Source organism: Aspergillus udagawae (assembly GCF_001078395.1).
Source record: "Aspergillus udagawae IFM 46973 DNA, scaffold_3, whole genome shotgun sequence".
In the NCBI taxonomy this organism is placed as follows: Eukaryota; Fungi; Ascomycota; class Eurotiomycetes; order Eurotiales; family Aspergillaceae; genus Aspergillus; species Aspergillus udagawae.
The window spans coordinates 3,106,426-3,131,892 of NW_025091266.1; the positions used below are offsets into that span (position 1 = coordinate 3,106,426).

A 25,467-nucleotide genomic window follows, 5' to 3' on the forward strand; every position below is an offset into this window, starting at 1 on the left:
ATATTATTGCATCTTGTATTTTCGCGATTCATGTATTGTACTCGTGTACATAGCGTTGCATCCTGGAGCATGACCTAGATTTATCTTTTAGGATCATGACCAATGGAATCACTTCAGACGAACTTCGGCTCGAGCAGTATGAGGATCAAATCTGTAGCAACATGATCTGGCTTGCACGCATAATGATAAGAGTTTCAAATCAGTGGAATAAGTCTTATGAACTCCGGCAGGCTATACAATATCCAACCCTCTCTCGCACTGCTCATACGAATAGAACCCCGTCACATATAACCAGGAAGTGAGGAGACGCAAATTGAACGCACGGCAACAAGCAAAAAAGGTCGCTGCTGAGATAACAAACGTAAGTCTAGTACAACAAGATCCACAAGTGAGTCTAATCGTTTTGCCGTCCAAGACGACATTTAAACCGAAAGGTGATTCGCGGCATGACATCGAGCCAGGGATCTCGAGTTGAGAGGTCCCGCCCGCCGTGCCGCATACTTCTAACCACAGCGAGGAGTCATCAGGAGATCTTCCGACCAAGCTTGTCTTCCACGGCGGCCTTCAGTTCCTCGCCGGTCGGCATCCCGACCACACTGCCGTGTCTTCTTCGCGCCTCAATCTCGGCCTTGATTTCCTGGACCGCGTCATCGAATTCCCGAGCTGGGTCGTTCGGCAGACCGAGGGTCGGCTGCTGGATACTTTCCATGCTGACAGTACGCGGGATGTGGGGCTTGTTGCGCTTCTTCAAGGATCTGACGAGATATCCCTTTGCGGGGCTCGCGAAGAAGATGATGGATAGGATGTTTCCGACAATGCCGTAGAAATACACACTCTGCCAGACCTGGATGGACGAGCTGAACGACAGGAAGATGAACGGCATCACGACGAAGGTCATGGTGAGCTGCGTAATGAGCCAACTGAAGATATCATAATAGCGTTTGGTAGGCAGAGGTTTAGCGCCATCAGGAGTCAAGAAGAACGGACGGACATAACGGCGCAAGTCTGCAATGAGATGAGCGGAAACCTCCAGAAAATGAGGGAAAAGCACCGGCTGGATACTTACTTTTGGCTCCTGTTTGGACAAAAGACCCCAGGATAAATGTCAGGTAGTAGCCAGGGTAGAATCCGTGCCAAAATGCGCTGGTTGTGAAGGTGGCCAGGCTGGCTCGGAAACCGGGCTTCTTTCCCTTGGGTGTCACACGCAGGTAAACATAGTTGCGAAGCCAGTGGTTCGTGTTCTTGTTCCAGCTCCCCAAGTATCCATATGAGTTTTGGGCCGTCTCCAGGCTCCAGGGGTCAATGTTCTCCAAGCGGTTCCAGAAGACCTTGCCTGTCTTAGGGTCAAAGCCATTGTATCCGAGTCCAGATAGAATGCAGGCACCTTCGGTGAGAGACCATACCCCGTAATATTTCGTTCGTGTGGTGAATCCGAGCATATGAAGAATCCAAACTCGTCGAAGGAAAGAATAGCTCATGAAGGATTCTCCAAGCACCGTCTCCTTATTGTAGAGAGAGCCCAATTGCAAGAATACAAAGATCCATCCCAGGCCCATCAAAGCCTTCTTGGTGGCAGGCGTACCGCTGCGGGGAATCTTGCGCTTCTTCCGGGTTGGAGGCGCCTTGGACGGATCAGTTCCTGGAGGCACCTCGAAAAGCGTCGTATCAAGCCACCGACGATAGTCCACATATTCGAAAGACGGACCCCCAAATAAGGATGGAAAGAACAAGACATATCCCGCGTAGTCTAGGATGCTGGGGAATTGTGCAATAGCAGCGTACTTTTGCGGGTCTGACAGCTTGTCTTGCGTTAAACGGCCATCGTGAATGTTCCAGCAGAAGGAGGAAAGTTTCATGACGAGCACCATCTGTGCGCCGGTGATATCAATCGCTTGGGGATCGTCAATCATCTGCCGATAAATGTGGCTGATAGACATATGGCCCATCAGAAAGATAAAGCCGATCCATGGCATCAGTGAGCCGTCTATGTAGTATGCGATGGCGTAAGTGCCAGCAGCGCTGTAGAGCAAAGTGCGCAGACCATCCCACAGATCGAATAAACCGACCATATAGAACAAGGAAACGGCAATAATGAAGACATTTTTCTTCCAGGGCTGAGCGTCGGGGATTCTCTTAAGCAGACCGGCCAAAGGGTAGGAGACCAGGAATGATGCAATAAGTTTGACTGTAGTTCCGAGGAAGAAAAACAATCATTAACAACAGCACTACCTTGAAAGAAGCTTAGGAGATAACTTACGCTCATCCACTGAAGCTCCTGTGAGCCTTGCAGGATAACCGAATACTATACATGATCGTCGTCATCAGTATCTGCTTTTTCTGAGGTAGTTTAGGTGCATTGTGAATTGTTGGGACCTGGCGGTGGGGAGCTCTTCAACATACTGGTATCGACGTAAGGTAACATTATTGGAGGCACACTTCATGAAAAGGACTTTAGAGGAAGCAAAAAGAAAGAAAAGGACGGAGATGATCCGTAACTAGGTGGAGGACCGATCTAGGGCGACATGGATGCGAAAAGGATATGTTCATCAGTTTATAGCTAGAAAAACAAGAGAGAAGCACATGGCATGAAATCATCGCAAGGGAGAGCTTCACATGGCTTGGCTTGACTCCATCAACCCCTTGTGGTCTGTCTCTGTCTTATGACGCATCCAACTCACTCTCTATTGCTACAATTTACCTCTCTATCAGAGGTACTTTCACTAATAATTGATTCAACTATTGGATTCTACCTTACTTGATCTACTAAGTTTCTATATCCAACATTTCATAAAACGCTTAAAACACACCCCCACCTCGCCAACGCGCCCTCTTGGGCTGCATCATCACCACAATCATGGACGTCGTTGCTGCAGTATCCGGGTACATCTCCAAGATGGTCACCATGGGAGATACAGCATCAGCTACAGGATCTTCATCGTCAACCAAGATGAAGATCTTGCTTCTCGATAGTGAGACAGTGGGATCTGCGTTCTGCTGCCAAGTGCAGTGAAAGCTCGATTTTGGAGGCTGACTCTTAGGATGCACAGATGCCCATTGTATCGACGGCTATCACACAATCAGCCCTTTTGAGTCATGAAGTATACCTGATTGATCGCTTGGACAATGCCGCCCGCGAAAAGATGCGACATCTGCGTTGTCTGTGCTTCGTGCGCCCGTCCCCGACTTCCATCCAATTCCTCATCGACGAGCTTCGTGAACCCAAGTACGGAGAATACCATATTTATCTGAGCAATATTATTCGCAAGTCTTCCTTGGAACGACTGGCGGAAGCAGATGGGCATGAAGTGGTGCGCGTGGTGCAGGAGCACTTTGCCGACTTCCTTGTCATCAACCCCGACCTGTGCTCCCTGAACCTCGGGTTTCCTAACCAGCGATTGTGGAGCCACTCGCCGGACCTGTGGAATGCAGACGCTTTGCAAAGAGCGACGGAAGGCCTGATTGCCCTGTTGCTGGCTCTCAAGAAAAACCCTCTGATCCGCTACGAGAAGAACAGCTTGCTGGCTAAGAAATTAGCTACAGAGGTCCGCTACCAGGTGACTCAGGAGGAGCAGTTGTTCAATTTCAGGAAGACCGACACGCCTCCTATTCTGCTTATTCTGGACCGGAGAGACGACCCCATCACGCCTTTGTTGACGCAGTGGACATACCAGGCGATGGTTCACGAGTTACTGGGAATCACCAACGGAAGAGTAGACCTGCGCGATGTGCCTGACATTCGACCCGAGCTTCGGGAAATCGTCCTTTCGCAGGATCAAGATCCTTTCTTTAAGAAGAACATGTATCAGAATTTTGGCGACCTGGGTCAGAACATCAAGGAGTATGTCGAGCAGTATCAGACAAAGACTCAGAACACCATGAACATCGAGTCCATTGCAGACATGAAGCGCTTCGTGGAAGATTACCCTGAGTTTCGCAAACTCTCCGGTAATGTGAGCAAGCACGTCACGCTGGTCGGCGAGCTCAGCCGACGAGTTGGGGAGCATAACCTGCTGGACGTCAGTGAGTTGGAGCAGAGTTTGGCCTGCAATGACAATCACGCCAATGACCTCAAGGTATGTCACGACGTCTTGTCAAACTTAGCACAGTCAATACTCATTGGATCGCTTTTGTAGACACTACAGCGAATCATTCAGCTACCCACGGTACCAGCGGAGAACAAGATCCGCTTGGTAGCCCTATATGCCCTCCGATACGAAAAGCAGCCTTCGAATGCCCTTCCGGTTTTGCTTGACCTCTTGGTCACAGCAGGGGATGTTCCCTCCTACAAGGTCAACATCATACCGAAGCTTCTTGCCTATCATCATTCTCTCCAGGCGCCCCCTGTTGCGGGCGGCTTCTCGGATCTTTTCGAATCGGCTTCATTATTCTCGGGGGCTCGGGACCGCTTCAAGGGGCTCAAAGGTGTTGAGAATGTATACACACAACACTCACCGCGACTTGAAGTGACACTACAAAATCTCATCAAAGGCAGATTGAAAGAGTTACAGTACCCCTTCCTCGAAGGCAGTAGCCACATTCGGGAGAAGCCACAGGACATCATCGTCTTTATGGTCGGCGGTGTAACCTACGAAGAGGCCAAGATGGTGGCCCAAGTCAACGCCAGCTCACCAGGAGTGCGTGTGGTATTGGGAGGCACGACCATCCACAACAGTACCTCCTTCTTGGAAGAAGTTGACGATGCTGTGAGCGGGTGGCCTGAGCCTGGCCCTTCCACGGCCGCTGGACGGCTTCGAAGAGAGGTCGGACGATAGATGCCGATTGCATTGTCTCTGTCTTGCAGTACGTCATTGGGCGCTGGCGTATGGTCAATGGCGGCACTACTCTGTCAAAGTAAATAGTTCTTATATCCCTGACGATGCCATTAATTTAACAATTCATGAAAAGTTCGAGAGAGCATGAATAAGTAACAGTCGAATTCCTTTACTCGCGGAAATAACCTAACCGTTATGGTTGTGTAGACTGTGTAGATATGTCAACCCCGGATTTTCCTATTCGAGTTTCCACTGACCTCCGTCATCGCTGCTAGCACCCCACCCTGCAATTAGCACCTAGCAGCCATGTCGTGGACACACTCCCCTGGCTCCCATATCCCGGAGCAACAATATCACTCCTCGATGGATATTCATCCTTCACCACCCAAGCCCATCAATGCTTTGTCGTCGCCTTCTGCATCCGCCGCCCGAGAACCGAAACTCCAGCTCCCCTCTACAACCGATCCCCCAGGGCCGCAGAACCCGCCTAAGCAGCTCGTATGGCTGGTACGAGAAATGGACCCTATACGACTATTTTGTTATATTTGCATTGTACTGGACTAACAGATATGCTGGGCTGGTAGATCTTCGGCGCCACAGGCCACATGGGCCGTTCACTCGTCAAGACCGCCCTATGCCGCAATGACCTCGTCGCAGCGGTCGGACGCACATTCGAGAACAGCCCCGAATCAATGAAGAAGCTGGAAGAGGAACATGAGAATTGTCTGGGGCTGCTATGCGACGTTCGCGCGCGCGAAACGGTCAAGAGGGTCATCGACCGGACTATCGAGCGGTTCGGGCGCATCGACATTGTCGCCAATTGCGCCGGGTACGGCGTGATCGGCGCCTGCGAGGACCAGGACGAATACGAGATCCGCGACCAGTTCGAGACGAATTTCACCGGGACCCTGAACATGATCCAGCTGTCGCTGCCACATTTCCGCGAGCGCCGGTCCGGCCGGTATCTGATCTTCAGCTCGACGTCCGGCGCGCTGGGGGTGCCGGGGTTGGGGCCGTACTGTGCCTCGAAGTACGCGGTGGAGGGCCTGATGGAGAGCATGCTCTACGAGGTGGACAGTTTCAATATCAAGGGGACGCTCGTGGAGCCGGGCCATATGCGCCGCGACGATGTGGGGGACCTTGTTTCTCACACCGCTGCTATGGCCAGTAACGAGCACAACCTCGCGTCGCCGCTGCCGCTGTACGGCCACTTCTTTGTCAAGCAACCCAGCGAGCCGTATAATACGCCCACGGCACCCGCAGCGCATGCAAAGCGCATGCTGATGTGGCTGGGTGATAAGCAGCCAGCCAGTGCCGTCAAGGCGGCCCATCTAGTTTGGCAGCTGGGCCATTGCTCCTATCCTCCGCTGAGATTGATCCTGGGAACCTACGCGGTCGAGAGCATCCGCGACAGACTCAAGTGCATCATCGAGGAGATCGAGGATTGGAAGTATCTCAGCTTCCCTGTGGGCGATCAACCGGGCTCCTCTACTGGGAAAGACAAGCCATCAACGGAGAGCAGGGAAAAACAGGATGGAGAAATGGCCACCTGACGGAACTTGGCTTCTGTCCTTTGCGGCTATCGCATATTTCATGTGGGACGTGGATTCTTCCGCTGCGCCTTAGGCAAGGATAAGGCAAGACACAGATCCAACTCCATCGTGGGGAGTCTGAATCAGCGACTGTGAGTCCCTTCCAGCCATTGTAAGGCTTTTCAGTTCCCCTCCTCCCCTGATGGGCCCACTGGAGGATTTATTACGATCCCCTCGGTCTCTGCCAAGCACTTGGTCGCTTGAGAACATACGGGGTCCTCATATATACATGTGCATGTTGCATTCCGTCCATTGTAACGCGTGCGGGAGACTTCCCATCATGTTTGATCTCAGGAGAGTCTACGGTTAGCGCGGGAGACATAAAATACATGATATCTATATACATATATGTTCATTTCCAGAGTGCCGCATGTACAATGTGGACTCGATGTTTATAGAACAAAATAACATATGCATCGTTCATAGCATGGATTGTCGATACCCCCCATGCAATAAAGTAGCAACCACAAGATCATTATATTCAGGTCAGAGGCCAATCCATGGTAAAACCTCCGCGAGAACGCTCAAGCGGCTGGCGCGAGTCTTCAATCATACAATTCAAAATTGTGAAGTTGAGGAGTAATCATACACGTGTTCATGGCTGTCGTCAAACCTGGACGTCCCAGAGCGCAATCTGTACATTGAGAGGAGGGTCTCACAGTTAATCACAAGCATGCATGATACATGTCTCTCTCCCATGCCAGATCCGTCGTCTTCGAGTCACATCTAATCCAAATGAGTCTCTGATGACCTCATCATCGTGTAATGCGGGCGCACCGTCCGCTGAGTTCTGATCCTTTTCGAATCCAGGCGCCGATCTCAGGGTTCGCACTTCTTCAATACTCGCACCAACCTCATACTCTCCGTGGCAGAAGATGGTAACTCCAATGGTGACACTAGTGCTTTCTCCACCGGGCAAAATAGGCAGCACTTGCTGCAGCATGCCGGTCCAGGCCAGCCTCCGCGAAAGATCAAGGGCAACGTTACTAGGCTGGTGGCGAAGACTGGGTTGCAGCCGGAGAATTGGTTGGATTGGCTTCGAGGAGCGGTTCCGGACGGTAACGGTGAGATCGAGCATCTCGTCGGTCTGTACCTTATACTTTGACCGTCCAATCTGCATCACTTCATCAATCCTTTCCGCGGTAGATGCCTTCTCTTTTGGAAAGGAGGGGCTGAGGGAAAAGCTGATATCCATGGCTTCGAGTCGAAAGGCGTCCACCATCCGCGCGTTCATTCGTATGCCTCTTAGCTCAATGTCTCCCTTGTGGCCAGAAGTCGTCGTGCTTTCTTTCCAGACGCCAGAGATCCTCTTGAGAAGTTCCTCCCGGAACCAGAAAGCCTCCCGTGACGCTGCTTCTGCCTCGAAGGTGAGCTTGTTTGCACTCACGACGAACTGCCTCTTGATTCCAGTATTCAAAACCGGTATTGAAGCATGTGGATTGTCCACGTAGACACGAGGAAGGACAAGAACAAAGCGCGAGATCTGACCCGGCTGAAGGTCTCCCGAGATGGTGTACTGTCCAACCTTGGGAGTGAGTTCCTCCGCAGAAACCTCTTCCATTGGCTGCTCGCTCACTTGTAAAGAGACCGACAAAGGATTGGGCCAGGCGTTTCGCAAATCAAGTAGCAAGATGCAGTGGTCGTGCCCGTATGCTCCTCGCCCCAGTTGAGATAGTACCGGGGCAAATGGGTCGCTGTCCGTGGTGCTGTTCCGGACAGAATCCAGCTCCAATCCCTGGCTGTTCCACCATGCAAAGTCACTGGTAAAAGGTAGGATGTCGCAACGGGCTACTTCAATGCTAGCATTCACCGTCACGGTAAGCGGTATGAACAACTGCCGCGTGTAGAACACCTCCGGTAATTGGCCGTTGGAAAGCCCAATATAGGAATAATCGATCTGCACAGTCGTATCTTGCAAGCCCGGTTTGCCAACGATGTCGAGAGAAAACGTTGCACTTTGTCCAGCATCAATGACAAGGTCGTCCGGGGCAGAACCCTGGCGGCGCCATCGCAAGCCTGGTTTCGTAGATAATTGCAGTTCCAACTCATACACTTCTACCGGCAGCAGGTCCTTATTTGTCAGCGCGGATTGAATCTGTCTCGTAGTGGAATCATGAAACGTGAAAGTTATAAAGTCAAGGGGGCAACTTGACGTGTTACGCAGCGTGATTTTGAAGGATTGGGTTTCTCCTTCCAGCACCATTATCGCTGACTGCGACAATGACATCGATTCAATCACAAGGGACGGTTGTTGGCCAATGACTTTGACGTCACAGGACCTTGTCTCGGGGCCTTTCTTCGGCTGCTGTTTTCCATCTTTCGAAGTCGTTGAGCTCCAGGACAGGGGCCGATCTGTCAAAGGTCTTTTAGCTGCGAGACCTGTTCGCTTGAACTTCCTTTCAATCTCCGGTTTCCACAATTCCTTGAATATCGGGAATTTGCGTTCCCTGCAATATCGAACTTTGACAATACAGCCGGTGACGTTAACTGTCCCTTCTGTAGGGGCACTTCCGATAACCGTCACTTCTTGCAGACAAAATGGTGGAAGTATTATCCATTCTGCAACAGCATCTAATGGCACCCCTTCACCATGGAGACGAATCCGTTCAATCTCGATTTCAAACTCATAGGGGTTTTGAAGAGTAACTGTGAATGCTGCATGCTCACCAGCGATCATGAGCGACTCGGAGATTTTACTGCTTGTTTTAGAAAATGGATTATATAAGAATGGATCTTTTGAGGGCTTGTCGCCGTTGACCGTGACCACGTCAAGATGTGATTTAGAACGTCGAACAGGTCTCTTAGAGTCGGGTAGAGCAAGGAGCCGTACGTCACGCACGAGGAAGTCATCCCAGTACTCAGCCTCTAGATCTGAAGCGCCAAGCTTATGAGCAGCGCCGACTGTTCGCTTAATATTGTTCAGTAGGCGAACCTGCTCGTCTTGCGGCAGAAACGGAGGCTGATAATAAGTTTCAGCAAGCATCAGGTCTCCCCGAATGGTTTGAAGCAGTTCAACTGTGAACCGGAGAACACCAATAAAATCAGGAAGGGCCTCACAGCAGTTGATGCACGCTTTGAGAGCGTCTATTTTCAAATTCAGGTCGCCATATCTGTCCAGAGCCACATGGCGAAATGATCGCTCAATAATGGCGGCGATAGAGTCATACTCAGGAATTGGTTCCGTGCCACTCGCAGTCGAGGAACATTTCTTCTCCCACTCATAGAATGGAGATGGTTGGACCCCATATATTTCCCCTATGAGGCCCAAAAGGGCACGCATACTACTTTCCATATCACCTGGTCCGACATCAAGAGCGTTGATATCAAATGCTGTGTCACTGAGCGACGCCAACCCAGCGGCGGGGTGAATCCCAACTTCTGCAGCTCCAATTTTGCGGGCCTGAACGAGAGTTGGAACTACTACTGAAAGGAATTCCCGCAAAATGAATGCTTTCTTTCGCGGTAGATCAAGCGCATTTAGTACAGACACGACTCCAACGATAATCGGTATAGTATCTGTTGCAGGCAGATCTGCGCTAGGGGAGAGTGGTAAAGCACGGAACAGGAAATTCGCAATTTCTGACTGGCGGAGAATGATCAAGCCACGAGGGCGTTCTGGCCGATGCAGTGGCAGCAAAGGCTCGTTCATTACGATGTGCTTCAAAGCATTGTCGTCCAGAGCGCCATCGCGTATTCGCGCGGCTACCAGTAATCTGGAGAGCCGGATTACTGTCTCCGAAAAGACAAGCTGGGGCACTGGCTCATCTGTGATGTTGGAAGCACGATCGTAGAGATGAAGGATATTGTTCGCAAGGTCGGGTAAAAGGTTAGCAAGATTTTGAAGGGAGATGATGCGGTTCCCAGGTGCAGACTGTCCCACTTCAAGAGCACTGCTTTGGATTGCTTTAGAGGATTTGTCGGCGACCGGGTAGCAGATCGGAGGTATCTAACGTACAGGGATCAGTGGAAGGGATGCAGTGAAAAGTTGCAGAATAGGGTACAGCACGCACCTGGAAATCCATGCCTGCCCATGCGAACATGAGAAGACAAAGAAGGATAGACTCGAGAGCTTTGGCATGCCAAACATAATCACTGCTTGCCCTGGCATTTGTTGCTGCTTCTACCAACTCTTTGAGAGCATCTGGCCATCTCCCCGTCTGAAGAAAGAGCGTCCCAATCACGACTCCCGTACGACCTTTGATCCGGTTTTTTGTGCGATCAGTAGCACTCATTCCGCTCACTGACATTCGATCACGGCTATGCTCTTTCGAGGTTGGCAGAGAATGGGGTTTACCAATGGTACTTGCGCGATTAGCCAACTGGATAGACCGTGTAATTTCGTCAAAGGTCGTAGGTGTTTCATGCTCGCTTGGACCAGGCGAGCTCTTATTGGAAGCCAGAGAAGTCTCTGGCGTATCATTGGGGTGGGATGGGAGATGCGCAGGCAGGGTCATCCGGTGAATCAGCCTGTCGGCAGGCCTTGCACGCAGATCTGGGCCACGATGTGGCCCCCAAGATGAGGCCTTGGGAGATTCAATAAAGGGAATGCTTTGAATCGTCTTTGCAAACTCGTCAAGCTCAGAAAGCAGTATCGACGTGATATCACACAAGGCAGTCTTTATCGTGGTCGCCTTAGACGCTTCAGGTCGGGGAACCCACATGATACCGTCGGGACCACTCGAAAGCTTGCTCACTCCCTCACGATCGAAGATCAAGAGCTGGTGAACCAGAGCCCGTGTGTTTTTCTCCTTGACCAAGCGCATTCCGTCCAACAGTTCGTCTAGCACGGGTTGCATTCGATCGCCGGACCTGGTGGCTGAATCTCCCTCGCTCTCCTCATATCCTCCAGACAGCTCGGCTCCGTCCGCTATAGCAATGACGACCAAGGGTTCTCGGAAGATCTCGAATGGGAACAGCTCTAGATGTGATATGGGAGGGACGGAAAAGGTAAGGTCGTATATTATCATTCCAGTCGGAAATGCAAGTGGAGAAAACATATCTAACAGGAGAATCAGTCAATCATTGCACCCAATGTCATAAACTTGTTGTATTCTTTCTCCCTCACGGAAGAAGCGACAGTGCCTACTTCGATTGGGTCGCGCATTGGGACTGATATCTCCCAGGCGGACGACATTTTCCGCCTGTAGTCTTGCAGCGAAGCTAAGGAACCTCGAGCGCTTTATCCTCCCGACAGGAAGTAGCAGTGCCCTTAAACGCGCGGGCGCAATGGGTGAAAGAGGATCCACGGCCATGCTGTCATCGGAAAGGAGGCGGGAGGGGAGGCAGTCGGCGATATGCTCTGGACTGCTTCCACAAGGAGAGACCCAAGCTCAGAAAAATCATACGACAAGATAATCTTGAAAACTTATGGACGGCGCAAGAAGTAATAGAAAAATTAATGCCAGGCTGACAGTCCTGATCACAAATAAGTGACTTTGGTCACTCGTTGGCTGAAGCAACAACAACAATCAACAACTGATAGTAGTAAAGTAATAATAATGATCCACAGCGATTCGATAATCACAGCGCTTTTGGTATTCTTGGTCCACCGTAGTGTACCTGTTGTCGGATAAGGTGGATTATGTAATTCCTTGCACGTGGCGATAAGCGATAACCTTGGTCAATTAACTCCGCTGTCTCCGATAAGGAGGACATTCGCCTCGGGACCGAGAAGTACCGCTTCATATATATAGATATTTCCTGCTTGTTGCTATTCGTTGTCTCTGGTTTTGTATGCTTATTTCGTTTGCCTTTTTATTCTGACCATCTTTTTCTAGACTCGATCAAATACTGGGAAGTATCTTGTTACAGTCTTATTCTCGTCGGTTGTCTGGGTACCCATGTTTATCGACCACGTAATATCCGGAGTTCCAAATATTTGAGGCATAAAGATTAATACTCTTGCTTCCTGATTACGTGCCCTTTCCATCTGAAGCATTTTATTGAAGTGGCTTGGTAATCTATGCACCAATCCTCTTGGTTCTTACGACATGGCGAAGAACATCGATTTCAACGCGCTGAAGGCGCGGACGATGGGCTCGGGTAACGACGAAGAGGCTGTCACTGTTGACACACGGGGCTTGATATCCAAGGTCCTCGCACGATATTCAGGAAAATGGTAAGAGATTGTTGCCGTCTTGTTCTTGGCTCTGAGAGAACAGTACTAATACAGAGTGGACAGGACCGTTCTACGAGAGATGATCCAGAATGCAGCCGACGCAAATGCTACCAAGGTCACTATCAAGTTTGAGACTCTGCCTTCTACAACCGTACCCTTACCTGCTAGCGCCGATCAGACCACCTTGTTGAAGCACACCATATCCCATCATACCCTCAAGCGTTTGTTGATCTCGAATAATGGCCTTCCTTTCAGCGAGAAAGATTGGGCAAGACTAAAACGTATTGCGGACGGAAATCCCGACGAAACTAAGATCGGCGCATTTGGAGTCGGGTTTTACAGTGTCTTTGATGACTGCGAGGAACCATTTGTGTCTTCAGGTAAAGATGCGATGGCTTTTTACTGGAAGGGAAACGCGCTATTTACACGTCGCTTGCAACTAAGCGAAGAGTCGAATCCAGAAACAACATTTGTGCTTGACTATCGCAACGATACTTCTCCAATTCCGTCTCTGATGCAGCTGTGTCAATTCTTATCAAGCAGCCTTACTTTCGTCAGTCTCGAGAGCATAGAATTGTGGCTTGACGACTGGAATCTCCTTCGCCTCGTGAAGAAGACTGCTCCCAGCGTCAATCTTACTATCCCCAAAGACATTGAAACCAAGACGCCTCAAGGCTTGATGAAAGTAACCGGTATCACTCGAGAGGTAATTCAGGTCGACGCGGCCTGGATGCCTGTCGTTGAGTGGAATCCGAACACAAGCGTGTTTCGCTTGGACGGACTGAGAGATACCACAGGCTCCTTGCGTACATTTTTTTCCAGACTCACCGGTCAGAGCACACAAGAGAACCCTGCAAAGGCCGAGAAACCGGACACCATCAGCGAATCCGGAGACTTGACCACCGTCGTGAAAGCATCCGTTTTCTTACATATCAGCACTGCAAGTATCCAGTGTTCCGTCAGTCACTCGCTGAGCAGCGAGCTTGAACGAGCTACGCGCAAGCCTCCACCCAAACGAACTACTCTTGCGATACTGACGCCTTCCTATGACACGGACGTTGCATCCGGAGCGTCCACGTCACGATCAGAGATCCTATCCTCAATTCTACCCACTAAGGCTGGACGGGTTTTCATAGGATTTCCCACCCACCAGACAACTGGATTGAACGCTCACATATCTGCGCCTTCAGTGATTCCGACGGTCGAGAGAGAGAGTATTGACCTCAATACGAGATACATCAGCAAATGGAACCTTGAAATGTTACGTGCAGCGGGAATAGTCTGTCGAGTTGCTTGGTCCGCAGAAATGGCATCGATTAAGTCTAGGATCATGTCCAAAATCGACTCGTCCAAGTCATCAAAGATTCGAAAAGATGATATTGTTGGAGTCTTGCCTGAAGCGATTTACACCGCGAATCAGTTTGTTTTTCGCGAGTCGACACCGTCATCGTTATTAGGTCAAACTATCGAAGACGCCTTCTGGACATGTAATAAAAACGCCTCCATAGAGGTATTGTCAACATGTGGTATTATGCAAAGTCATCAGGCACGCATTGCTCCCAAAGACTTGAGCTTCATGGACTCTATCCCAGTCCTGCCGGATGAGCTTGTGTCGGGTGCAAAAGATTTCGTCAGGAAATTAACTGATTTTGGGCTGGTCACTGAAGTCACTGTCTCGGATATCAAGCGAGAACTCGAGGCCAGTACCTTACGGCCCGGCCAGGTCATCGAATTTCTTGGTTGGTTAAGTCGGAAAGCTACTTCAGGCCAACTTGATTCTTTCTCAATCCAGAGCCTCTTGAGTGTTGCAGTGGCAAACGATGAAGATAGCTCCGGCAATCCTGCCCGGCTACTTGTTTTCGGGGACATTAGCAATTTTCTTAATCCTCAACGTATACCCATTGATTTGCCCGTGTCGTCCTCAGTTATACCTTTCAAATACACCAAGTCTCTCTCGAAGCAGGAACTAGAAGCACTCGGGTGGACGGAACTCCAGACAGTCCCTTGGATCCGCTGGCTTGTCATCAATGCGGGTAATAGGGATGTTCTCCCACCAGAGCAAGATATGACGCAGACGCCGTCCTTCTCTGCGCAGGTTCTTCCTGTGCTGTCAAAACAATGGGATAACGGCCTCAGCCAGTCATCGAAGCAGACGATTGTCACATTGTTGCAGTCGCAGACAGTCATTCCAACCAAACTTGGGATGAAAAGACCCGCTGAGACATATTTCTCTTCAGTGCGGCTGTTCGACGACCTCCCCGTTGTTCATGGTCTCAATAGCGTTAAGGAAAAGTTCCTCATGGCGCTTGGCGTTCGTAAGACTGTCGAACTTGGTGTCATTTTCGAACGGCTCCTCGATAACCCCCAAGCTTCCGATGCCAAGAGCGACAATCAACGAAAATGGAGTCACGTTGATCTCATACGTTATCTTGCTTCTGTTCGCGATGACATCCCGGCGAATGACATCAAGAGACTCAAGAACACAAGCATTTGCACCGCCGAAGCAACGGGAGACTCGAAGCCGGTAGGTGGAAAGCGTTATAAGATTTTTGAGTTGTTTGAGCCGAAAGATTCCCTTAGAGACCTTGCTCTCCCCGTCCTCGAATGGCCGGGGAGATATCAGCCAAGCAGCATTGAAGGAAAATTCCTTACCATGCTTGGCTTGAGAAGTTTCGCCTCGGCGCCTGAGCTGATAGATGTTATGGCAAAGGCTGCGGCTGCGGATGACTGGGTTTTGCACGGGAAAGCTATGTCTTACTACATTTCCGAGTATCATACAAACGGTTATGCCACGTTCGATTGCGGTGCTGTTAATGTTCCGTTTCTGCCCACTGAAGGAGCTCGCGACCTGAGCACACCAGGCAGATGTTTCACTGATGAAGGCGCAACACTGTTTGGCTTCAAGATTCTCCGACGTGACCTTCACCCTCATGCTTCGAAATTCGGAGTCAAGCAACACGCCGGCATGGCGAGTTGTCTTGATTATTTGATCCGTCATCCACCATCCACGAAGCGAGACGCCAGAGTGCTGTTCAAGTATCTTGCTGGGAGAGTATCGGAGCTAAGCGCACGGGATATAGAGCGCACCGGTAATGCCCAAATAGTCCCGATCACAACAAGGGATACAGTCGAGCAAGGTCCGGTCATTCGCCGTGTCGCCCCGAAGCTATGCTACCTTGGAGAGGGCGAAGATTACCGCGACATCTTTGACTTCGTGGATTTTGGTCAAGAGGCCAACCTCTTCCTCATGGCAGTCGGGTCTAAGAGAGAGCCAACAAAGGCCGAACTTGCGTACATGCTAGTCAAAGAACCGGCTAGAATCTCTACTTCTTTTCAAAGTGCCGACAAGTATCTCAAGCTCCTGAGAAGTCTTGCAGAGCACCTTGCCGTCCTGAGACGGGACAAGGAACTCTTTACTGAGATGAAAAGGTCCGCTTTTCTTCTGGCGAGTCGAGATATCTCCTCTCTGGCTCAAGGAAAGGTTAAGAGCGAGGATCTTCTGGGCTCAGATGACGATGAGGTAGAGGATCAGAGCATCAAGGAATGGACGTTGACAGCTGCGAAAGATGCAGTTGTGGTGGATGATTTTCAGAGTTTCAACCTCTTCAAAGAGCACATACTAGCTGCACCGCAAGAGGAATTGTTGGAGAACTTCTACTCCACACTCGGAGCTATCCCGCTAAGCGGACTGGTGGAGGAACGTGCCAACTGGGGAGCCGTGGCCCCCGATCAGCGTCCAGCGGCTAAACTGCATAAGCTGATCAACGAACGTTCAAGGCTGTTCCTTCACGATCAATCACCAGATTCAATTCGCCACGACGTCAGATGGCTGGAAAAGAACCTCCAAGTGCAGGTCGTGAATTCAATCTCGCTCACGCGGTCTCTCAAGGGCCGTCGGGTGTCGCATACCCAGAAACGGAGTGCCATAATCACCCAAAACGCACGAACTTGGATTCTTTGGATCTGTCCCGGCAAATACGACTTATACGAAATCAGCCAAGCTCTTGTACATCTCATCCTCGTTCGGCCAAAGCTCCATTCCACGCTCACCTTAGAGATGTTACTGAAGACTGACCTCCTAGAACTCAAGGCACGAGGATATAACGTGGAGAGGATCCTGAAGCAAAAGGCACAAGAGGCCAAGATAGCTGAGGATCGGCGTCAGAAACAGTTGGAAGAGGAGCGACAGCGCCTGCAAGAAAGGGAAGCTGCCTGGGCCAAGGAACAGGCTCAGCTTCAGGCACAGGAGCGGGATACGGAAGCGAAGAGTCAATCTCTCATGCCGGGTGATTTTCCGGACTCTCCCACTAATAAGGGGCCGAATCGCAACGTGCAAGTCGAAGCAGCAGAGACACTCCAGGAGCGGCGTCCGCGCGGTTTGTTTGCCGGCCTCACCAAACGATTTGGTTTGGAAGGTGGCCGGTCGAACTGGAATCCTCTTGGGGGACAGTCATCGCCATCTCAGCCTGCTGGGACACCAGAGCCTACAGGTACCCCTCCTCCGCCATATTCTGCAGACGACCCTCAGAGACCGCGCCCGGAAGAACCCGCGCCTGTGCATCCTCCGCATCGTTTACAGACAGAGTTGCTCTCTGCTATTCAAGCCTGCCGACCTCACGGGTCGTCTAGCTTGTACAGCCGGCCGGAAACGAATGAGATCACTGAGACAAAATCCTACTGCGATGAGAAGCCAAGCCATGACTTGGAGTTCGTGGCGACTCTTCCCTGCGGAATCAATGTGCTCTTCGTGAAGACCCTAGCTGATCGATCTGCATTCCTGTCCAAGAACAGTGCTGCAATCAATTTGTTCGCCGCCCTGTTGATCGAATGTGCTAGTGTCTTTTCACTGCGCAAGGACAGTCTTAGTGTTTTCTACGACCCGGGTGGAAAGACAATAGCATTTAACCGGGCTGGCAGTATTTTCTGCAACTACTTCTACTTCCAGCAGCTGCATGAAAAGGAATTGCTTCAGAACCAGTCGGCTGACAGATCCGAATCGATGGTATACTGGTGGGTCATCCTCTGTCACGAATTGGCCCATAACCTGGTTGGAGACCATAGCTCCGCCCACAGTTACTACACGTAAGAGGACCCTCCGTCTTTGATGATATGGAAAGTCGACTAACTTACTACAGTGAGAGCTTCGTGGCACAATATTTCCCCAAGATCGCGGTCAAGCTAGCCAACGCGAGCCAGCCAAAGTCGGGTTCAAGTGAATGAAATCATTATACGATTTGATGAACGTAATGAGTGCTTCGATGAGTCGTTGAGGGTATAGACATAATACATGTTACAGTACATAAATCAATGGGATTTCGGCGCTTATATAACTGAACATAATGCAATGATCATTTCGTTCTTTTTTTCTCCTTGTACGAGAGGCTTCAACTGGAGCTTGAGACCCTGGAGTGGCAAGCAGGCAGTCTTTATGGACATATACCCCAAACAGAGCAACCAGTTGCCACAGTCATCCAGAAATTATGACCCTCCTCTTCCTCTCCCAATCATCTTCGTCAACCGATGCTGGACCGTTCGGGGAAGAAGGTTATCGGAGAAGGACCCAAGGATCGTAGAGCAAAATGTTCCGTTGATTGCCGCTCCACTTCCAGGAACCCTTTTCTTTCCGCGGTGTTTTTTCTAGGCGTAGAATAGTCTCTGACTGTCCTTTTCTTTTATGATTTTCCGTCTACGATCTTTCTTGTATATTTGAACCTTTTTGAATTCCTGAAAGATTTTCAATAAGTGCATTTCGTCCATGGGGACACATTAACTGATCAAAAACTGGCCCCTCAGGTAGGAGGACAGTGTATCTAAAGGTTTGCCTATCGCCACTCCTGGTCGTTGGCCGATGAATTCTGGCTGTCGACTAGATACGCTCTTGACGTCCTTGATTCATTTCACTTGGTTGATCGCTGTGTTGGATAATCGCATCGCACTTCATCTCTCACTTTAACACACTCCCCTTTTGTGTTTCTCTGTGAGTACCGTTCGAGCCTGCGGGTCACGGCAATATGGCGCCATTTATAGGCGACGATGAGAGGGCTTCTGGTGATGGTCAGTCATCTGGCTCTAGTGTTGATGCCCCTGCTCGAAGAAATGTCCTCTACATTGATGCATACGATTCGTTCTCCTATAATGTTGTGGCTATGCTCGAAGAGGTTCTCAATGTTAAAGTCTCGGTGATGACCATTGACTCCGATTGGCCAGATGGCAACATGGTCAAGTACCTGCAGTATTTCGCAGCTGTCGTGCTTGGCCCTGGTCCTGGGGATCCGAACATTGCTAAAGATGTCGGCATCATGCGGGATATTTGGAACCTGAGCGGCGCGGATATGTTACCTGTCTTCGGGATCTGTCTTGGTTTTCAGAGCCTCTGTCTTCATCAGGGCATCCCTATAGGACGATTGCCATATCCACTACATGGCCAGGTTCATCGAATCAAGACTGCGAACAGAGACATTTTCGAGAACGTGCAAGATGTCGAGGTGACTCTTTATCACTCGCTTTATGTCAAATTGGATGTTTCGGAACAGTTGACTCCGGGGGGCAATAGCGGCAGCCCTCAAACCGATCGATTCGCTTCCAAGAACCTTGACCTTCTAGCTTGGTTTCTCCTAGAAGACGGAAAGACACAGATTCCCATGGCTGTGCGCCACCAGAAGAAACCACTTTGGGGGGTGCAGTTTCACCCTGAGTCTTGCAAATCTGACAGAGAAGCTTGCGCTGAGTTGCTCAGAAGATGGTGGGATATGGCCCTAAATTACTACAAAAAGACCGGGCGGGAAGGATATGGTATTCTTCCAGGCCCTAGTCACCACGCCAGTGGTAGTATTACTCTTCCCGACGCTGCGTCGACAATGTTGAATTGGAGCGCAAGCACTTCCTCCCGTTCCGCATATCGTACTTTCACTGCGCGAAGCCTGGATGCCGAAGTTCTCTGCGAGAACTTGAATGCTCCCAACTCGCCAACCGTGCTATTCCAATCTAATGGGAGGTACAGTATTATCTCGGTGCCAAGCCCCGCCAGCTGGAGGCTCGAATACTATTCAGAGACTCAGAGTCTGCTGCTAGAGAAGCTGCAGGATTGCCATGGGACAGAAAGCGCCCCGAGTAGGCAGTCAGGCACAGAGAACATTATCGAGAGATCCTTGTCGGTCTCTCAATTCTGGGATATGCTGAGGTTTGTGATGGACATGAAGAAGGTTGATTCGGGAAGTCTCACTGTTCCATTCTGGGGAGGTTTCCTGGGTTACTTTTCCTATGAAATGGGACTTGCCTGTCTTGCACGTCCCAAAACAGCTGCGGAAATCCATCCGACCAGCAAAATTGCCGGAGACGACCCTGCCGACGCCAGCTTGCTGTGGACTGAAAGGAGTATCGTTGTGGACCAAAAGACGGGTCGAATCACAGTCCAGTCAACACGGGCTGACGATGATCTACCGACTGGATGGCTCCATCAGACCGAGCAGTTTTTACAAGACCTTGCACTTAGCAGGAGTCAATGCAAGGTCTGCACCAACAACACGGAGGCAGAGTTTTTAGATTCTATCCTCAAGCAGAGCGTTATCAAGTTCCCCACCCAGGAGAATTATCAGAGGCAGATCAAGGCTTGTCAGGCTGAGTTGGAGGCTGGTGAATCGTACGAACTATGTCTCACTGGCGAAACGTTGATTACGTTACCCTCTCCAGTTAGTCGGAGTGACCGTGCCAGTTTCCCCTGGAAGCTGTACAAGCGTTTGAGGAAGTACAACCCCGCCGCCTTTAGTGGCTTTGCGCGACTAGGCCACGTCAAGATTGTCAGCAGCAGCCCTGAATGCTTCCTCAACTGGGATCGGGACTCTACGCTGGAAATGAAGCCAATGAAGGGTACTGTGAGGAAAACCGAAGATATGACCATGGAGAAGGCCAGGGAAATTCTTGGATCGACGAAAGAGATGGCGGAGAATCTCATGATCGCGGATCTGATCCGTCACGACCTCTACGGCATCTGTGGCTCTGGCGGCGTCCACGTGGAGAAACTCCTGGAAGTGGAGGATCACGGACGTGTTTACCAGATGATCACTCATGTCAAAGCCAGGGTTGATCGAAATCGGCCCGGATTTGCCGCACGGGATATGCCGCAGTTACCCTCCTCGAACATGTCCGGATACGGACTGACCGCGTTGCAAAGATGTCTGCCGCCTGGCTCAATGACTGGTGCCCCTAAGGAACGCTCATGCATGCACCTCAGCTCAATCGAGGACCGAAAACGTGGGATCTATTCGGGCGTCATGGGCTTCCTGGACCTCGGTGGCGGGGGAAGCTTCTCAGTCCTCATCCGTACGGCTTTCACCTGCTCAAATGAGCAAGATGACGAGCAACTCTGGCGAATTGGCGCCGGGGGAGCTGTGACCACTCTGAGTACTCCCGAAGGGGAATGGGATGAGATGTTGACCAAATTGCGTACGGTTTGTGGGATTTTCGCTCCGCTTAACCCATAGCGAGCGCTCCTTCTTTCTTGTGATGATGTTATGGGCACTTAAGGCGAATACTTCAACATTTGCAGCGATTTTATACGATTTGCATTAGACGATAGAGGTCGATTCAACATTCAGCGTGGGGGGCTTGGGGCATGGCGTTATGTTACTCGGATACCTCATGTTATTCCTCATGAAGGAATTATAGGTCATTAGACGAATGTATATACGTACTCGTCCACTGTCTCTGTACCTTGCAGTTCCTATGACCATCAGTATTCTGTACCACTGTAATTTGGGCTTTACCTGGTAATACCTATGCGGCAGCTATGTAACGTTGCAAACATTCCAAACATCACTATCTGTCTCCGCGGAGAGCTATCAACTGGATATCTGAGGTCACACCAGCGATCCCTGGGAAGACAATTGAGCTTCGCTGCGACCTAGCTCTCGATCTATACACGTGTGTCAACTTTGGTATATTCCGGACGTTTAAGGAGCGCCTCAATGGCCGGTCCTCAAGATGCTTCGTTAGAGGAGATTCTCTGGCGGTCTCCCCCGCACGTCCAGATGATGGGAGGATATCTGCACTCGAATAACAGTAAGGGCAGCTTCTCTGGGCTTAGCAAGATTGCAGATTTCAGAACCAACTTTTGACACGATGGGCAACGATCAGTTTTGTTCTATTTCGCAGAATCACCCTTCTTCGATGCCACCTCGAATAACGCCTCCCTCGCTATCCAGGCCAACTACAATGAAGCCTTTCGCCATTTCGTCGAGACCCGCGAAGCCTTTGAAGGGCGTTTGCGGACTATGCAAGGCCTGGAGTTTGTCGTCGCTTACGATCCGTTGCAAGCCGCTGCGCAAACAAATACCCAGTTCGCTCACGAACCCTCGAACGTGTGGGTAATTCGCAAGCAGACGCGGCGAAAGCGCGCTGGTCAGGAAGATGAGGTGGTGGTCCTGGCGACATTCTTTGTGGTGGGGGACTGTATCTACATGGCTCCCTCGGTTGCAAGTGTCGTTGGTAACCGCATTGTAAGTTTACAATGGTTCTATTCCTCGTGCCTGTGGGAAGGCATCGCTGACTGAATTGCATCAGCTCTCTGCTGTCACATCCCTAACCAGTCTACTCAAAACCGCATCGACGCTGCCAATCTTCACCCCGGTCCATGGGCATACCTATCTACCACCGGCTCCGAAACCGGCTGATGCCGGTCAACCTGGCGTCCCGTCTCAGCAGAGCAAGGAGAACACGCCCATGCCCGATGCAGAGAATCCGGCCAGAGTCCCGCTGGTGGGGTCACAGACGGGGAACACTGCTTCTACATTCCAGGATACGAGGACACTCGCCGAATCGCTAAATCTGTTTCTCAGGTACGAGGACGAGTACATGGATGAGAATCCGTTGGTCGGCGAGCCTGGATCGTTTATCATGTCCAAGGCCAATGACGTGGATCGGACGGCGACAGCAAAACAGCCGCCAAATATGATCCCTACCAAGATGGGGACTCCGTTGGTGAGAGTGGATACACCAGGGAAGGTGCCGGAGAAGGTCGGCACTCCGTCGAGCTCAGATGAGAGTAGATTAAGGAAGAAAAAGGGCCGAGTGGGCGGTTGAGCCAATGTCTTCCCGCTACTGCATGAGACTTCTACAAGATACCCCAATGCTGATCTAATATTTATATGACTATTTGCAAATAAAAGCAAGCGTAGTTCTACATTATCAGATTTAGATGAAGTTAGGACAGGTGGCAGTACAGCAATGCTGACCATTGCATCCAGAAATGGATTTGTCAAGCAATGTATAGGTAGGCGGCAGCAACTTCACGAAACCCACCCAGATGACTCATAAGGCAGCAAGAGAAGATGGTCAAGCAATGGTCCATAGTCTAAACATGGTTAGATTTTCGAAATGATATCCGAATAAAAAAAGAGGATATCATTGTTATTTGGTCTTTCTGACTTCACTGATCCTAAGGCTGTGGATTGTAACTGGCTTATCCAAGGGATATATATAGTCACCCACTTAACAACGAGTGTCTCTGAATGTGACGCTGGACACATATCCTTTCATTCATTCATAGCATTATAGCATAGACCCTTCAATCTGCGAAACACATAGCGATCACCATGGGCACCACACAACAAGACAAGCCTGCAGTCGTCTGTGTCTTGTAAGCTACCCCTCCCCTACCCCCGCCATCCACCGCAAACGCCATTGCTCCAAACAACAAACTCTCTGCCTCTTTCCATGGCGAAAGCTGATTAACACAATACAATCCTCTCCAGCTGCGGCTCAGTGGCAGGCAATGACCCCATCCACATGGAAAACGCGCGCGCCCTAGCCCACGAATTCCACAAGAACAACGTCCAGCTCGTCTACGGCGGCGGCACAAAGGGCCTGATGGGCGAGCTGGCGCGCACGCTCGTCTCCCTGTCCGGCCCGCAGGCGGTCCACGGCGTGATCCCCCGGGCGCTCGTCCGCGTGGAACCAGGCTACGACAACAAGCGGGAGGGAGAGAAGCCTGCGGAGAAGAGCGGGAAGAGCGCCGAGCGGACCATCAAGGAACCGCTCGACAAGACCGCTCTGCTGGGCGAGTCCGAGTACGGGATCACGACGATTGTGCCGGACATGCATACGCGGAAGCGCCTTATGGCTGAGAAGGTCAGGGAGGGGGGTCCTGGTTCGGGCTTTGTGTCGCTAGCGGGTGGGTTTGGCACCATTGAGGAAGTCATGGAGATGACGACGTGGAATCAACTGGGTATTCACCACCTGGGGATTGTGTTGCTGAATGTCAATGGGTATTGGGACGGGCTGTTGTCGTGGGTGCAGACTGCCGTCAAGGAGGGGTACATTGGGGCAGACAACGGCAACATCCTAGTCGAGGCGAAGGATCCTCGCGAGGTTCTGCCGAAGCTGCTGGAGTACCGGGTTAGCAATGGCAGGATGGACTTGGATTGGGGCCAGGAATGAGTTCAGCCCAACGGGATTGTTCTATCTTCGGCTAGAGGGCTATTTTGACTAACAGTTCGGATACATGATGGGATGAAATAGACCTAGACGGTTGATGCAAAGCAAGAGATACTACTATTACGAACTGGAGCATTAAGTTTTGCACGATCCGTGATGGATCCAAATCCCACAACCATATCCCGAAGTCAGAGCGTACTACCCAAGATGCCGGAGTATAGAATAAGCATAGGGAAGCGGATCCACAAGAAGAGGAAAGAGATCAAGCTTGCATATCTATCGGCGTTAAAGTCCAAAGGGAACTATGAATCGACCTCCATCGACTCCTCTTCTTTCGTCTCCCCGGACTCTGTCTGCTCAAGAGCTTCCAGCAACGGTGAGATGCTCTGGCCATCATATAACTTGAAGGTCTCGATCTTGCTTGTAGCCCCTTCTCCAACAAGGCCCACCACGCCGACAGATGTGTTTTCCACCGTCAGCTCCTTGTCATGAGACAACGTTTCTTTCAAAGCCCGAAGTCCGTGGCTAATCAGCTCTTCCCGGCTGCAGTCGGCGAACTTGTCCAGATTCCGCTCCAAGTAAGTCCGCGCCATTTGCGAACGAGCCCCGATGGCGCAAGCAAGCATCTCTTGAATCATGCCGGACGGCTGAAATTCGAACAGATGGGGCCCAGCCTCGTCGACACCTGCAACGAGCAGACCGACACCGTATGGTCGCTTGCCATATTGCTGAGTGTTGGTCTGGGCGCGATCGCCAATTTGAGTAACGATACGATCCACTGGCAGTGGGCGGCCGTAAGTCATTCTGGAACCAAGGCACTGTTGCTTCATGTAGTTGGAGAGCACACGAGCGTCCGATGCCAGACCGGCGATAGCAACGCCCATATGGGAGTCGACTTCGATGATCTTCTTCTGATAGGAGGATAGTTCTTCGGCATTTCGCTAGAAGATAACAAATCAAACCGTATTAGCATACAGCTATCCTCTACGATGGTAGCAGGTAAATCTGAGGACTGTTCGAACCTTTAGACCGACAAGCACGGCATGTGTCTTGTTGACAAGTCCTACGACAACTGATCCTTGCTTGACTGCTTCCTGTGCATATTCAACCTGGAATATCCGGCCTTGCGGCGAGCTGTCCCAATCAATGGTTTGTCAGTTATGATAAAGCTTTATATCATGGATAGGAGAGCTCGGTGGTCCTACAAGGTGACCGCATCGTTGTCGTAATTGTTTCTGAACATGATTGCGGGCTATGGTTGAGGTGGGAGTGTAGTAAGGAGGATTCGGTCTTGGTAGAATAGTGCCCCTGTGAAGCTCAATAGCAACAGGACGAAATGGAAAAAAAAATTGATGATGTAGAGAAGGGGGAAGAGAAACAAGCGCAGTATCGAAGCAGGCAGTGAGCGACTGACGCGGTAACCTTCAGCAACTGACAGTAGTAAGGGAAGCTCTCCGCCTGCTGGGTAAGCTCGGGCCTGTGTGCCTGAGGCGCCAATGCCCCATTGCCAACGTCACCTCCACAGCTACAGCTGTGCCGCTAGCCCACGCTTATC

General features: G+C 50.7%; 9 protein-coding genes across 9 annotated transcripts; 6 read left to right on the forward strand and 3 right to left on the reverse strand.

Annotated features, from left to right (window-relative positions):
* Positions 1–523: 523 nt before the first annotated feature.
* On the reverse strand, positions 524–2,422 carry Aud_004918 (lysophospholipid acyltransferase; the record flags this gene model as incomplete). Its single annotated transcript, XM_043289854.1, has 4 exons — positions 524–1,005; positions 1,067–2,185; positions 2,258–2,302; positions 2,401–2,422. 4 exons carry the CDS (start codon positions 2,420–2,422, stop codon positions 524–526), a joined length of 1,668 nt encoding a protein of 555 aa, XP_043145789.1.
* Positions 2,423–2,854: 432 nt separating this feature from the next.
* On the forward strand, positions 2,855–4,772 carry Aud_004919 (Sec1 family protein; the record flags this gene model as incomplete). Its single annotated transcript, XM_043289855.1, has 3 exons — positions 2,855–2,977; positions 3,048–4,073; positions 4,134–4,772. 3 exons carry the CDS (start codon positions 2,855–2,857, stop codon positions 4,770–4,772), a joined length of 1,788 nt encoding a protein of 595 aa, XP_043145790.1.
* A 306-nt stretch (positions 4,773–5,078) lies between these two features.
* Positions 5,079–6,325, forward strand: Aud_004920 (SDR family oxidoreductase; the record flags this gene model as incomplete). Its single annotated transcript, XM_043289856.1, has 2 exons — positions 5,079–5,279; positions 5,357–6,325. 2 exons carry the CDS (start codon positions 5,079–5,081, stop codon positions 6,323–6,325), a joined length of 1,170 nt encoding a protein of 389 aa, XP_043145791.1.
* A 700-nt stretch (positions 6,326–7,025) lies between these two features.
* On the reverse strand, positions 7,026–11,616 carry Aud_004921 (TRAPPII-specific subunit TRS120; the record flags this gene model as incomplete). Its single annotated transcript, XM_043289857.1, has 3 exons — positions 7,026–10,310; positions 10,375–11,363; positions 11,451–11,616. The coding sequence occupies 3 exons, from the start codon at positions 11,614–11,616 to the stop codon at positions 7,026–7,028; spliced, it is 4,440 nt and encodes a 1,479-aa protein (XP_043145792.1).
* Positions 11,617–12,354: 738 nt separating this feature from the next.
* On the forward strand, positions 12,355–17,702 carry Aud_004922 (histidine kinase-like ATPase domain-containing protein; the record flags this gene model as incomplete). Its single annotated transcript, XM_043289858.1, has 3 exons — positions 12,355–12,482; positions 12,546–17,564; positions 17,618–17,702. 3 exons carry the CDS (start codon positions 12,355–12,357, stop codon positions 17,700–17,702), a joined length of 5,232 nt encoding a protein of 1,743 aa, XP_043145793.1.
* Positions 17,703–18,493: 791 nt separating this feature from the next.
* pabA (aminodeoxychorismate synthase pabA) lies at positions 18,494–20,962 on the forward strand (the record flags this gene model as incomplete). Its single annotated transcript, XM_043289859.1, has 1 exon — positions 18,494–20,962. The coding sequence occupies one exon, from the start codon at positions 18,494–18,496 to the stop codon at positions 20,960–20,962; it is 2,469 nt and encodes an 822-aa protein (XP_043145794.1).
* Positions 20,963–21,445: 483 nt separating this feature from the next.
* med6 (mediator complex subunit MED6) lies at positions 21,446–22,559 on the forward strand (the record flags this gene model as incomplete). The annotated part of the gene is made up of 3 exons (XM_043289860.1): positions 21,446–21,539; positions 21,615–21,976; positions 22,041–22,559. The coding sequence occupies 3 exons, from the start codon at positions 21,446–21,448 to the stop codon at positions 22,557–22,559; spliced, it is 975 nt and encodes a 324-aa protein (XP_043145795.1).
* Positions 22,560–23,071: 512 nt separating this feature from the next.
* Aud_004925 (LOG family protein) lies at positions 23,072–23,915 on the forward strand (the record flags this gene model as incomplete). The annotated part of the gene is made up of 2 exons (XM_043289861.1): positions 23,072–23,115; positions 23,231–23,915. The coding sequence occupies 2 exons, from the start codon at positions 23,072–23,074 to the stop codon at positions 23,913–23,915; spliced, it is 729 nt and encodes a 242-aa protein (XP_043145796.1).
* Positions 23,916–24,214: 299 nt separating this feature from the next.
* On the reverse strand, positions 24,215–25,155 carry pre5 (proteasome core particle subunit alpha 6; the record flags this gene model as incomplete). The annotated part of the gene is made up of 3 exons (XM_043289862.1): positions 24,215–24,853; positions 24,935–25,046; positions 25,118–25,155. 3 exons carry the CDS (start codon positions 25,153–25,155, stop codon positions 24,215–24,217), a joined length of 789 nt encoding a protein of 262 aa, XP_043145797.1.
* Positions 25,156–25,467: the final 312 nt, after the last annotated feature.